A 14,667-nucleotide genomic window follows, 5' to 3' on the forward strand; every position below is an offset into this window, starting at 1 on the left:
CCTTTGGAGCTATTTTGACATATCATAAACCAAAGAAATAATTCTGGAAGCCGCTGTAATGTAACGGAGAAGCAGCTTTCACTATCCAAGAGCAGTGGCACTCTTCACATGTTTCCTCCTTGGATGTGCTCATCACAGGGGTCATCAATGTGTCCGTACACGGACAAACGTGTACGTGGCAAAACTTGTCCATGTCCGCGGCAAATCTTTGATTAAAACAAATGCAATACTAGAGCCAGTATACAGTGGCTGACTTGCCAGTTTCCAGGTTTTCTTCAGAATAGTAGGACACTGATTTAATTCATGCAGAAATACCAGTGGTGTAAAGTAGCAAAGTACTTTGCTTCAATGCTTTACTTTACTCGAGTTTATACCCTACTCATCACTTTCACTTTTACTTAAATACATTTAAAATTATTATTTTACTCTACTACATTATCATTGGACAACTTGTTACTCAAATCAAATCAGAATATAATTGCAAGTCACTAATCATTATGACATTGGATTATCCACACTGTTCATATTCAGAACAGGCAGTCTCATCAAGATGCATGCTGTCCATTGTTGTATGCTGATGTATGAAATAGATTTAAAGTGGTTAAACTGATTTGGATGCTATTAAGCAATTTAGCTGGGGACCCCCTGGAACCCCCTCAAGGACCCCTGGGGTCCCCAGACCCCACTTTGAGAACCACTGGCCTAAGGTGACAGTACACCCAGAAACGCCACTGCCGAGAACCATTCAAAAACAAATGTCTTCCATGCCAATGAATGACCTGATTTTAGTTTAACACGATAAGAGCTTAGTTTCCCAAATTCCCTTTGACATTAACACTCCAATAAAGACACTGCCAGAAAGGTATTCAAACCTTGTTAAACCAGGTACCAAACCGTGGCAGATACAGAACGTGCCAAATGAACTGGGCCTGGAAAAATGTGTCTGAGCCCGAATTGTTTAAGCTTAGATATTATAATGACTGGTGGGTGAAGTCAATATGACAATTCTTCTCACTGTTTCTGAATGTCTTTAATGCTTTGAAAAGTTCAAAGCCATCACTTCGATTTAGAAAGTGAAGTAGAAAGTAGACAAAATTACAAAGATGGCCATGGAAATAATAATAATACGCTTACCATCTTAAAAAATAAAATAAAGTACAAAAGGGATGAGGACTAACCACTCTCCCTCTTCAAAAACACAGCATGTGTTATCGTGTGTACTGGACTTGTATACATTTAGTATTTAAGTAATATTATTGTTGACCACTCATTTTGTATGTTCGTGGCAAAAATGTAGTTTGGGGAAAATGTCCATCACAAGCCGGCATATGTTGATGAGCCCGGTCATCACCTCAGTGTCAACAGAGAAGTAGTCGAGTGCTTAAGTGATGTCAACATCAACAATTTCAAAGTGCATCAGAAGAAAAAAGCATATTATAGAACTTTTACTTGTAAAAAGACATTAATCACAAACAAGCACTGTATGGTATCAGCCGTACCTGGGTGGATGCGGGTTTCCATTAACATCCACCAAGAAGGGTGGGGGCATGAGGTGGGGTGCCTGTTGTGTCTGCTCATCCAGCACGAAACCATTGGTATCCCGGATCAGTGGTCTATAATCAGTGTGGAAGAACACCTGGTCTGGTAGCTGTGGAGACACAAATGGAGAGACGCAAGGGCCGCTGATTAATAAACACACATGACATCCAGGTAATTTGTAGAGTGTAGTTCACTGGCTAGTGATGCTACTTTTGTTTCTGTGTGACTGTCAGTTTCTGCTATGATCAGGCAGTTAAGTGGTAGGAATTCATTGCATAGTAATACTAACAGAAAGGTTATAATGGTTAAATCATTTTAGTTAAAGGGTTAAGTTAATTATGGACTGCATTTTATATAGTGCTTTTCTCCAAAGCGCTTTACTATGTACTTCACATTCACCCATTCACACACACACCGATGGCGGAGGAAACCATGCAAGGCACCAACCAGTTAGGGGCTCAGTGTCTTGCTCAAGGACACTTTGACACGTAGCCAGGATGAACCTGGAATCTTTGGATTACAAGGCGGCTTACGCCTAAATTCTGAACTTAAGATGGGAATCTTAAGAGGCAAGCATGTCTTACTTAGCTCTGGCCCTTGTGTGTGTATGTTTATGTATATGTATATATACACATATACACATATATACATATGGCTATTGTCAGACCCCACCAAACCAAGCCAACGTTTAATTATAGCGGGAGGGATGGGAAAACATGGATCGATAACACACAGTTCTAAGCTGCTTGCTGTAAACCCATCACTAGCAGTTAAGGCTGCAACAACTAATCGATTAATCGATTAATAATCGATTACTAAATTAGTTGCCAACTAATTTGATAATCGATTAATCGATAATCGATAATGGAATGTAATTAATTCAATGTAAAATTGGCTATTTTATCCAAAATGTTAAAAAAAAAATAAAAAATTGGAAAGTGTTTAAGTAAATTAAAGTATACATGATTAGAACATGCTTAAATATTCGACAATTAAGGTCTAATATTTCTACAAAACTACAAATTGTCTTTATTTTTAGATAAAACATGCCTTAAACTTCAAAATTATAAGGTAATAGCTTAATAAGTGCGATAATCCGATTAATCGATTAATCGTTTAAATAATCGCCCGATTCATCGATTATGGAATTAATCGTTAGTTGCAGCCTTACTAGCAGTAACCTCAAAACTCAAACCCTCAACTCCATATCACACATTTGAGCTACGATATTAGGGAAATGTAGTAATTATTCAAAGGTTAAGAAAAATGTGTATGCTTTGGAAAATTGTTGGTAGTCATTCACGACTTGTAGTCAATGGGCTTAACATGCATTAACACCGGTATGATCCTTTGAATGTCAACGTATGTTTACAGTATCTAATGTTGTAGTAGCTTGACTTCAAAATAAATTGAAATAAATTAAAATCACAAATGAAGATGCAATCACAATATTGGTTCAGCTCTAATGTATGCATGAGATTCTTCTTGCCTTCTCATAGGGCTTGGAACTGCCGAAACCAAAGATGAGCAGATGGCCGTGGGAGTCTGTGCAAGCAAAGCGCTGGCCATCGGGGGTGAACTTGCAGTCAAAAACAGCTCCGTGACCCTGGCCCTCAATCTGGAGGAGACAACAACCAGAAAATCAGCAAGAGAGGCACAGACCTCGCAGACACAGAGTAATGCATTGCAACGCGTGAGCTTAGAGATCAGCTATTTTCGAAAAGTAGGAAACAGGGCGTAAGTGGTTAATGCATGTTTAATAATATAAATCTGCAAAGTAACTTGTAACTAAAGCTGCCAAATAATTGTAGTGGTGTAAAAAGTACAAATATCTATTCTGAAATGTAGTGGAGTAGAAGTATAAAGTATCAAGAAATGGAAATACTAAAGTATCTTAGTTACTTTCCACCACTGGCTGGATTGGAATGCAAGAATAAAAATGTTACCAATTCTGGTTCCGTTTAGAAATTGGTAAATAACTTAGTTTTAAAGCCCTGCTTCAGCTTGCCTAATTACACAAGGATTAAAGCAGTAGTATGACCAAATAGGGCGTTAATTAAAAAAAAAGTTGTAATATGGAGATGCAGGGTTTCTGCCCGACAGCGACGATATTCCTAGAACTAGTGCTGTATACTGGTTAGTTTACCATGTTAAAGTAGTGCTGGGTCTTTGCCCCACGCAGCAGGTCCCATATGAAGACGTTCCCATCATGGCCAGCAGATAGGATTATCCTGGGGTCGAAAGGGTGGGGCTCCAAGACGAATACCTCAGCCTCGTGGCCCTGTCAACAACATCCAGGTTAGACGTTTAATCCCACTTCAATTCAATAATTAGTTCAATTAAAGGATGATGTTCATCTTCAGGGTAACCTGAGACTTTAACAATAAATAAATAGCAGGGGTTGACAATAACGGTTGCCCGACTGCCCGTGGCAAGTAAATAAAACGTTCGGGCAAGTGGCGTTTGCTTTCAGGTTGCCCGACGGGCAAGTGCATTGAGTCTTCATTCAATATTGGCTATTTATGAAGAACAATAATGCTACCTTTTTACAACTAGCAGTTGCACAAGCGCAAATTGCACCATGATTTCATAATGGACGATTAACTTTTCGGGGAAATGGGCATGACCTTTGGGCAAGTAGAACATGACCTGTACTTGCCCGATGGGCACGTGGCTCTGAGACCTTAGTGTCAACCCCTGAAATAGCATAACACTGGACTGGTCTTGCATGTCACCAGAATTAGTCAAACGTGAAACCTGAAGAATAGAAAGTCACCAAACGAAGACACATTGGGTGTGATAGAAACAGTGTGGGATGTATTACTTGACAGACTGTGGTATGCATTACTTTTAGGATATGTAGCAGCTCTCCTGTGTACGAGTTCCACACTTTGAGGAGATGGTTGTTGACAGCTGTAATGACTGTGTTGTCATGGCGATCCCATGCCACCATGGTGACCTTGGGTTTGAAGTAGCTTTCCTCTTCGGTCACTGGTTCAACACTAGGGGAGAAGAGAAGAGAGCATTAGGTCTCATGGGCCTACCCTTTAGATAAATCTGACCACTGCACTAAAACTATGATCTGAGGATTGCAATTTCAGGAGGCAGAGTGGTTGCCTAGTTCACAGGCCAATCCCGGCATCGCATTAAAGTGTCCTTGAGGCGTGCTTGAGCAATAGACTTAACGCCTAACTGTTAATTGCTCCAAATAGTTAGAAGTGGGTTAAATGGCCAAATTCTGGATATTTTGGCCAATGCAATTTTCCCTCCCCTTCTCTGCTCTTTCCATGAAATATAATACAAATACCAATAATGAAAACGGACGACATTCTCCCATCATAGGAAACCATAGTCCATCCATACCCGGGTAGAGTGGCAGACATGTTGAGCAAGATGCATCTCCACTGCTGCCGCTGATGTAGCCTCCATACCCGTGCAGTTCCATCACGGCTACCACTCACAAACCTGAGAGACAAAATCTTTACATTTTCATCTGTTCATTTTGTCCATCCACCACTTATTTAAGTATAATACCCTCGTGAAATATACATGGATGGGGTGGTCCAGTGAACATACCTTTCTCCAGAGTGGCAAAATTGGATGCTGTCAACTTTGTCCTGAAAACAGAGCAGAAACAGGGAATAGAGTTTGAGGCCATTGCTTGACATTTATTTTGTATTTATCAAAGAACATAGTTTTACGCTTATATAATGATGGTGAACATATGTGAACACATTCTCCAACTACAATATGTACAGCACCGTCGGTAATTGACCTTGCTGAAAATGTTTTTCTTACTGTATGCTCATGGAGTTCTGATATCTTTTCTGGGTTCCCACATCCCAAGTAATATATTCTGATGACATCATCCGTACTTCCTGTTGCCAGGAACATGCCGCCTAAAATATTATACAAAAATTATAAATAATAAGTAAAAAGCAGTCAACTCAGGTTCCAAATATCGAGAATGCTCACCACATACATTTCAAAACATGCCTGATAACCCTTCTTATACAGTCAAAAATACATGGACTACACACACACACAAATACATTGTATTCAATAAACAGTATTGCAAAATATTGACTGCTTACCTGGGCTGAATGAAGAGCAGACGGTTTGAACGCCTGGCCTGGGTTTCTCAGTAAACTTGTGCGGCCGATCACTGGAACAAAAATAGCAAACAGCTTGAGCCTGGATACAAAATGACACTTGAGCATTGCTCCCACTGGCATAATGTGTTTCCATTCAACACACCAAGAGAAAATCAGGACATCAGTAATAAAAAAGCACAAGCCAAACGTTTTGTGGAATTGTTCATTTGCACATTTTCAAGAATTAAATGAACCCTAGTGTTCCCATTCTGGGGTGAACATTCAGCTCAAGGTAGCAGCTCTACAAGCTCACAGCGTGCCACAACGCATTGTGAGCTTGAACCCTCAGTCACAGATTCTACATAATGCCCCCAATTCACCATTGAAGTCATAAGGATATACAGTATACGTTACCTGAAGTTGATGTTGTTGACATCCCACTGCCAGAAGCAGACAGTAGCATCAGTTCCAGTGGACAGCATGTAACGTTTGGAGCCCTTGGCGTACGGTGAGAACTGAAAAACACACACTTCTAATGTCACACACCAGTATTACTTTCATACATGCCAAGAAATGCATTGCATGCTGTATTTAAAGGTCCCATGACATGCTATTTCACTTTTTTGGGGGGTTCGCCAACATCAATTCTACCCCACCCAAAACAAAATTTGAACACTCAGTGGTGTATTTGTAGTCAGAGCATTTCTGAACTAGACCTGTGCCCGTCGGGCACCGGCCTACTTGGGAACGATGCAAGTTAGGAACAATGAAAATAGGGAATGCATGGCCCATCTCATTATGCAATACCTGTTATACCAGCACACGTTTTAACCGTCTGTCTGTCTGTGTCGGTGGGTCGAACGGTTCTCAAGATACGTGGATTACAAACATACATACAGAGATTCGGTGCATTTATTGTAAGAAGATAACTCAAAACGGGAATACCTCTGAATAGCCCGCAGACTGTTACATTAAGCCTGGGGAAAAGTGCGATAACAAAAGCCCCTGAAACAGCGCCCCTTGCAGCAGAACAGGCATTTCATCAGCTTTGCAGCTTTATGCAGCTGAAAAAGCTGCATAAAGCCTCAGAACACACAGAGATAAACCTACCATGATTTACCTTTTTTATTTAAGTTAAAATCATTAATAACACATCGGAAGGACCTTAGAAAATAATATTAAAAACAGCACGTCATATGACCTTTAATACAAATGGCACACCCCCATCGGCTTGATTTGCCACAAAATAAATTACAAACAAAATACATTACACTACAAAACAGAAACCACCCGATGCCATTAGACAATGAGGGTGGTGGTCTGGTCTCTACTCTTTTCCTTCGTTTATAGAATTATATTCTAAGTTTTGGTCTTTGGTATCTTTTTGTGCGTGGACACAACTGCCCCAAACACGATGAAACAATCTTCCTAATTAAAAGGTCTATTTATTGTTGCCACCTAATTAAGATGCTGCATCTCTGTTCAGTGATGTATACCATATACTGTAACCACCAAGTCATATATTCTAACCAATGGCTGCTTGATTAGAGGAGAATATGATTTGAGAAAATTAGTACAGAAAATAAATACATGACAATAGGTTTCTTAATAAGGTAATATGCAAACAAAATGATCATCCATAGAGGCCAGCAAAATGCTGATCCAATCACGACAGTGACAGAATATTTTTTGCAGACCTTGGGCCAACATGCGATCTTTAATTTTGGACCCTGACAAATTGGCTAGTCAGCAAAAGGTAAACCATCTTTGACCTTTCTAATACGCATAGTATGTCTCGATCACAGGGAAATTGAAGCATAACATTCGCAGATGCAATTAGCCCATTAAAAACAAGGAAAGCATCCGTGTCATTTTATATTTTGGAGTTATACAAGCTCACAGCTTGTACATCTGCAATTTTTGAGAAATCTTGAAAGTGTGAGAACTACTGATTTAGAAGACATTGTAGAATCGGCCTCAGGTCTTAATGGGTTAGGGACACGAGGAAGGAAAAAGTGACAAGAGGCCTGAATGAGTTTAATCCCAGTCCCAGAAACTCCCCTAAAGACTTGGTCTTTCACCTGTAGGGAGGTAATAGATCCACTGTGGCCCTGAAGCACAGCTACAGGGGCACAGGTACGAAGGCACCACACCCGAATGGTCTTGTCACAGCTGCCAGCAGCAATCAGCGTGTTCTCGTAGCTGACCGCCAGGTCAGTGATCTCCGCAGAGTGTCCTCGTAGCGTCGAATGGAGACTTCCGTCAAACGTAGACCATATCTTCACCAAACAGTCATCCGAGCCCTGGACACAAAAAGGGGCACGAAAAATACATGTACACAATTATTGTAGTGAACCCAGTTAGAAAGTAAAGACGGACAACCCGGCTATAACTTTGCTTTTGACTTCATAGAAAAACAGGTACATTTTACACAACCCAAGTCCCTTCTACTGTTTCTCCCTGATTCCAGGCTCCTCTATTCCTTTTATATCAAAAACAGCTTGTTAGAGATACTGTATGCTGCTCACAAGCTTTATACCACTGCCAAGAGTAAACGAAAAGCAAAGTTATACCGGTTTTGTCCTGATAAGCATCATAACAGCAAAACAATAACATAACCCAACTAATTTCCCCAAGCCCTGACTTACGGTGAAGATCCTGAGACCGGTGCGATCAAATGCGATGCAGTACACTGCAGACAGATGCCCCAAGATCCGCCTGTGCAGCCGTATGTGCTGATAGTTGCTGACTGGGTTGATGGAGCTGAAGCGCTGAGTTCCTGTTAGCTCTCTCCCTCTGTGGACCTCCACTGTCAAAAATGTACCAATGATCAGACTCCAAGCATACGAGGCATTAAGACCGAGAACCTTATGAATACTGCATCATGTCGTTCCAACGCATTATTACAGACTGCATCAACTCACTATTGCAGACGGCATCAAGTTAACATGCCTGGCTGACCTGACAGCATATCAAAGAGATATTTTTAGGCAAACGTCTCGGGGAAAAAACATAAGGTCTTGCACTACAAATCAAGAAGGACATTGGGCAGGTGAACAGTGAGTGAGGAAAACTGAGGTTCATCCTGAGTGTAGGATGGTTCATTTTGTGTGCAGGGTGCACAATAATACAAACTAGTCCATACCCGGGGATGTGCGTAGTCAAAGTATTTGCAGACTTTTAGTTATGTATGGGCAAGGTGTGTGTTCATGTCTGCCTAGTAACACACACACACATGGGACCTGCAGCATGTGTGTGGCCGCGGACCCGTCGCAGCCCCGTCGTGGACCCCCAGCGAACACACACACACACACACACACACACACACACACACGGTGCAGGCCCACGCGTTAAGGGGTCCGCGGACCCGAGTCCCGGCCTTCTGCTCTGTTGTATCAGTGAGTAAACAACACACTAACGCTGTTAGCATCAAGAGCTAACATACTCTGGGGACCCCGTGGCCGTGCATGCCCGTGCATGTGCACGTACGTATAAATGCACCATTTAACATTTTTAAGTGTCCTGTAACATGTCACTCAATGAATGACATATTTCCAAGTGTAAAATGGTGTCAAAGCATAAATTAAATCCTCCATGCTAAAACTGAACTGCCAGTGCTTTGAATAAAAGTATCTGCCAAATGGTTCTATGGTTAGTGAATCAGTACCCACCTAGGTGTGGAGGGTGCTTGCAGTTCAAAGGCCTCTCTGGTGGTCTGCCCCTATGAAGGGCTGCATATGATGTAGCTTTCAACCGCACACCATCACAGTCTGAAAAGAAAATGAGAAGGCAGCAGGATTATTGAGCTGTTGATCAGCTATGTGGCACTACAGTTGATAATTAGTTTGAGGACTGTTTATAATTTTCTCATGTAAAAGCTCAAATATACACTCCTCTGTACATTTCTCAAATGACTGCATCACTACAACAATCCATCTATGAGATGGATGGAGATATAATATACACACACACACACACACACACACACACACACACACACACACACACACACACACACACACACACACACACACACACACACACACACACACACACACACACACACACACACACACACACACACACACACACACACACACACACACACACACACACACACACACACACACACACACACACGGGTCCTTCACATACAGCATCTCAAGAACCTTTCATCCAATAGACTTCACACACTTGGTGGGTATATTGCTAAGGACCCAAGGAAGTGCAGTGTCCATTGGATGAGAGGTTCCGCAAAACCAGCACGCTCTGGACAGGCTTCCAGCAGCCATGTATTAGTAGTACATAAAGATTAAACATTAAAAAAAGATACTGTGGCTCTATTACCAAATTAATACTTGCCTTTGCCAAACGAATTATGACAATTAATGTATGGGCAGACAGTGATAACAAAAGGTCTACTTATTTCTCCGAACAGATATAGGAGTAGGACTAAAACTCATTCAAACGTTAATGACAGCTGTGTGCGATATTAGTCTATGCTGTCCAATGCATTAAAAGTGATTCATCTATAGTACCAGCTTCAGTGGCCTTGTGGTTAGAGTGTCCACCCTGAGATTAGGAGGTCAGGGTTCAATCCCTGTCATACAATAGACTACTTAACAAATAATAATAGTACCCAATACATCCCTGCAGGAGACAGGCCAGCCGCCACATGGCTACTTACTTAACCTGTGAGTGCTTCTGTACAATTAAAACTCAGCATGCAGGCAGGGCTATGAGGTTCAATTAACAGGATCCTACCTGGACTAGGTATCGAATAAAAGTGGCCACTGATTTGTTTATATTTTACATAGTATGTGTATATATATATATATATATATATATATATATATATATATATATATATATATATATATATATATATATATATATATATATATATATATATATATATATATATATATATATATATATATATATATATATATATATATATATATATGTTTACAATCCATTCCACGACACCTTCAAAATCAGATACCTTTTGCGTTTCTAAGCATGGACTGCTTCCCGGATCCCAGGAAAGAATGAACGCCAGGGACACATGATGGCACTTCTCTGTCCAGAAGTGGACCAATCTGCTTACATATCTGGAGCAAATGGTCTGGTGCAATGTGTCTGTTGGCAGCAACCTTCCCAAGCAAGCAAAGTGAATGCAGCGTTAGTGATGATGTGCCAGTTGATGCAGTATATAAGGTCCTGCTGTTTTTCAAGATATAAGGCCTTATTACAACGTAATATCTGTAAAAATCCTGGTAAGAGTTGCAGTATTACATGTGCATGTCATAAAAACCAAAGAATATTTCAGAGGAACTATGACTTTGCACAACGTGATAAAATGCTGAACATTTAGATATAGTGTCTACAGTCCATTTCATGGCATGTACTGTCACCATGCACAGAGCATGAGTTCCAGTTGTCTCTGTTCCGTGTAAGCCAGCACGTACTGTATGTTACTACCAATCTGTATCTGCACCATGTTACCCATATAATTTCTATACATTACTTTAACCACTTAAACCCCAGCATCCATATTGTGGTGAAAGCTTTCACTTTAAATAGCAGATCAACAAGCTCACAACGTGATGCGTTGCGTCGCACTGTGAGCTTGAAAGCTTTCCCCACAATAACAGAAAACTGAAAATACACTAGTATTGAACCCTGAGGGACTCCGGTTACCCATATGGGGTTCAAGTGGTTAATTGACTAATAGTGATTCTAGTAACTTAAGTGATGAGCTTTTGAACTCATTCACCAAGATACTGTATTATTCCAAGAGGGCAGGGCTTGTTATGCAAACACATTCCTTATATGGACCAATCACAACACAGGTCACATGTAAAATAACGCAGAGACAGCGTATCCGGCTCTCTGATTGGTCGGCAGGGCCATCTTGACGTTGCAAGAAGCTAAAGGAACCCACCCTATCTGCAGTACAACACTTGGTCTAAATAATACAAAAGCTCTATCAAAATCGCTTTTCTATGCACAGATATCACCAGGATCTGGTGTGAGGGGAAAGGATCCCACTGCACACCGTATGTTAAACCACGTCGATACAGCCCACGACACGAGAGTCCGATGACAGCGGATTAAAATGGGGAACAAAGACAGTAAACAAGCCTAAAGCATGGTTCGATCTCCCCTGTCACAAGACAATAACAGATCGCAAACAATGAACTTTAAGGAGATCCAAAATAGCGGCTTACCAAATCGTCGTATGTTCTTGGGTGCTCATTTCCCTGCCAGTCCAATCTCCTAGGTAAAAGCTGTCGAAACAGACACTCGGGTTAGTAATCGCAGCGACTGCGGAAAATACCAAGAGCTCCAAATGAAGTTAGTAAAACGTGTGATGATGTCAAACAAGTGAGACGTTCAGAGGGGCATTAAAAGTCCACGGAGCCAGAAGAACAAGTTTATGCTCCCGACACTCCGACCCGGCGATACATTTTTTTTTACACATAACATGTAGCAGATACAGCACGGGAATACACACCTGATATTCCTCTATTTCGCTGGCTAGAACCTGTAATAGATAGCAAATAATGTTTTAGATGAGATGGTTTTTATTTATCCCAAAATAATATGCCAAGCGCAAGACATTGTGGTGTCAGACACGCCAGCTCACCTCAGCCGCTCTTCGACAGGGACCCGTTGTCAGAAAACGAGAGATCAAGTAATACAGCTCTGTGAACGAACAGAGGTGGGGAACATAATAAACATTATAAAAAACACATGGATATCAATGAACCCCCGACCCCCATAACGCTGTAAACGGGGCTATAAATTAAGATAACTTACCCGACTCGAGGAGCGAAATGTTCCGATTTTTGGCCATTGAATCGGCCGTGATTTGGTGGATGAACAAATTTCGTCTAACTTTATGACTCCGGCGAGTGTGATATATTTATTTAATTTCAGTTGCACAGCTGTGACCCCCTCCACGGTTGCTCCCGCTTTCTGTTCAGCCTGTTTGCAGTCGCCATTGGAAGGATGAGGCCTCAGCTATACTCGTTACTTCCGCCACAGCAGAGGAAACAGGGGGTGGGGAAGAAGAAGAACGCTTTCTTCTCTCTTCGACACAACAAAGACAAAGCGAGCTGCCGTTTATACGTTTATTTCATCGATATACAGTCGATATGTCTTTACTCGCTCGCTCTAAACAAACGTTACCCGTTAAAATAAAACATATTGTAGACGAATCCCCTGTTATCCACCAAGGTCGAGCGATCTGTGGATAGATGACGTAATACGTTATGATTGCCACCAGACAATGTTCTGCTCAATCTGACTTCGTATCCTAAAAGATACTATCTTATCGGCCGATAACATAATAGCATATTTATTTATTTATACACGTTTATTTGGACGGGACAGCGCATATCGCCACACATATAATGCCGTGTAAATACACCGGATTTAGCAAGAATGCTAATTTCCATCCGTATAGTCCCCATACAGAAAACGAGCAACATGACAAAAAAGAGCACATATAAACATTACTAAAGGGTACATACAGAAGAGGAAAAAAATACAGTAAAAATATATCTTCTATAAATAAAGTAAATAGTTTACATTGTATAGCGGGCGACAACCAAGGAAATAATTTGATGGTGCCTCATAAATTTAGCGAGAAGGCTGAAACAGTGATTTGGGACACAGCAGGTGCTTTAAAGAACTTTTGTTCCAAGTTCAAGTAGTCCTCAGTCCTCACCACCAAGGCGTGTATGAGTAATATCACGTGGGCAACATATGGCCCGAGGGCCAGATCAGGCCGCTGAACCATCTCAATGCGGCCCGCGACTTCCTCAAAGGGATTAATTTGATTGAATACTTTATTTAGAAAGACATGGTAAAAGTACATGGAAGTACAATTCACAATACAAGGTCCTCTAAACTGGATCGCTCATAAAAGCACTTGCTTATTTAAAATGAGATCCCAGTGCACTCAAATCACGATGACATTTAAGAAGACATACAAATATACACTACTATGCAGAACGTCATAAAATCAGCTTACAGGTTACTGGTATGAAAAACAAGAAATATGTACAATAGACAGTTTTAGGAGGAGGGGAGGGGGGGGTAGGTTAAGACTTTGACAGGGGCCAGTTTGGAATTGCAGCCTCCTGAAGGTGATTCTTTAGGGCAGTTTTGAAAGTGAGTACGGTTTTACACACCTTTACTCCCTTGGGTAGGGCATTCCACATTTTTGTTGTATAGCATGAGAAAGAGTTCATTCCCTTGTTTGTGCCAAATCTGGGTTGAACATGATCAGTGGAGCTGCCTCTGGTGTTATGATCGTGGACTTCATTTATGTTTTGGAAGTATTTTGACAAATACAGGGGGATCCCAATGTTGTGTCGAATCTTGTAGACCAGGCCCAAAGCAAGTTGCCGTACTCTGTCCTCAACCCTGAGCCATCCAACCCTAGCAAAGAGAGCAGGGGTTAGATGGTTTGTATGATGAGGCCAAGAAGTAGCCTTACCAGTTTGTTTTGGGATGTCTGGAGCCTTGTTTTTAAGGCCTTAGTGGTGTTGTGATACCATGAGAAGCATGCAGTCGAAATGACCTTGGATGAGGGCCCCTGCGAGAATCTTCAGGGTATCTTTACTGACTAGAAAGTTGATCCTGTACAGAAAACGTATTCTTTGATTGACCTTTTTGATGACTCTTTCTGCCATCTTATCACCAGAGAGGTTTGCCTCCAAGATGGAACCCAGGTAGGTAATTTCCTCCTTTCTTGTGATAACATCGTCACCCGCTTTGATTGTGAAGCTCTCAGCCTTGTTAAGGTTAACACTAGACCCAAAGAGAATAGATTCGGTTTTACCCAGGTGTAATGATAGTTTGTTGTCAGAGAGCCAGATGTGGATCGTATCGAGTTCAGAGCTGAGAGATTTTTCAACCTGCAGCCTGTCCCTGTCCGAGCACCAGCAGAGCCGAGTCATCTGCGAACAGGAACAGGTTGCAGTCGCAAGCTGATCACATATCGTTCACATATATCAGG

At 41.3% G+C, this 14,667-nt stretch overlaps 1 protein-coding gene across 3 annotated transcripts in view; it reads right to left on the reverse strand.

The window, feature by feature from the left end:
• The window catches only part of brwd1 (bromodomain and WD repeat domain containing 1), a 44,301-nt gene extending 31,417 nt beyond the window's left edge, over nucleotides 1-12,884 (reverse strand). Inside the window, exons 1-17 of one of the 3 annotated variants that reach the window (XM_084063788.1) lie at nucleotides 12,459-12,884; nucleotides 12,286-12,344; nucleotides 12,154-12,183; nucleotides 11,867-11,926; nucleotides 10,639-10,789; nucleotides 9,305-9,403; nucleotides 8,282-8,442; nucleotides 7,715-7,936; nucleotides 6,048-6,148; nucleotides 5,634-5,704; nucleotides 5,338-5,438; nucleotides 5,116-5,156; nucleotides 4,903-5,004; nucleotides 4,388-4,538; nucleotides 3,686-3,820; nucleotides 3,029-3,157; nucleotides 1,500-1,648 (exon numbers count right to left, since the gene is read on the reverse strand). In XM_084063788.1, coding sequence (XP_083919914.1) covers nucleotides 1,500-1,648; nucleotides 3,029-3,157; nucleotides 3,686-3,820; nucleotides 4,388-4,538; nucleotides 4,903-5,004; nucleotides 5,116-5,156; nucleotides 5,338-5,438; nucleotides 5,634-5,704; nucleotides 6,048-6,148; nucleotides 7,715-7,936; nucleotides 8,282-8,442; nucleotides 9,305-9,403; nucleotides 10,639-10,789; nucleotides 11,867-11,926; nucleotides 12,154-12,183; nucleotides 12,286-12,344; nucleotides 12,459-12,495 — 1,799 coding nt within the window. In that variant the 5' untranslated portion in view covers nucleotides 12,496-12,884. Of the gene's footprint in view, nucleotides 1-1,499; nucleotides 1,649-3,028; nucleotides 3,158-3,685; nucleotides 3,821-4,387; nucleotides 4,542-4,902; nucleotides 5,005-5,115; nucleotides 5,157-5,337; nucleotides 5,439-5,633; nucleotides 5,705-6,047; nucleotides 6,149-7,714; nucleotides 7,937-8,281; nucleotides 8,443-9,304; nucleotides 9,404-10,638; nucleotides 10,790-11,866; nucleotides 11,927-12,153; nucleotides 12,184-12,285; nucleotides 12,345-12,458 lie in introns of all 3 variants that reach the window. The other 2 variants (XM_084063787.1, XM_084063789.1) reach the window with 2 other exon arrangements.
• Nucleotides 12,885-14,667: the final 1,783 nt, after the last annotated feature.

Source organism: Gymnoscopelus microlampas, assembly GCF_963454915.1.
Source record: "Gymnoscopelus microlampas genome assembly, chromosome: 8".
In the NCBI taxonomy this organism is placed as follows: domain Eukaryota; kingdom Metazoa; phylum Chordata; class Actinopteri; order Myctophiformes; family Myctophidae; genus Gymnoscopelus; species Gymnoscopelus microlampas.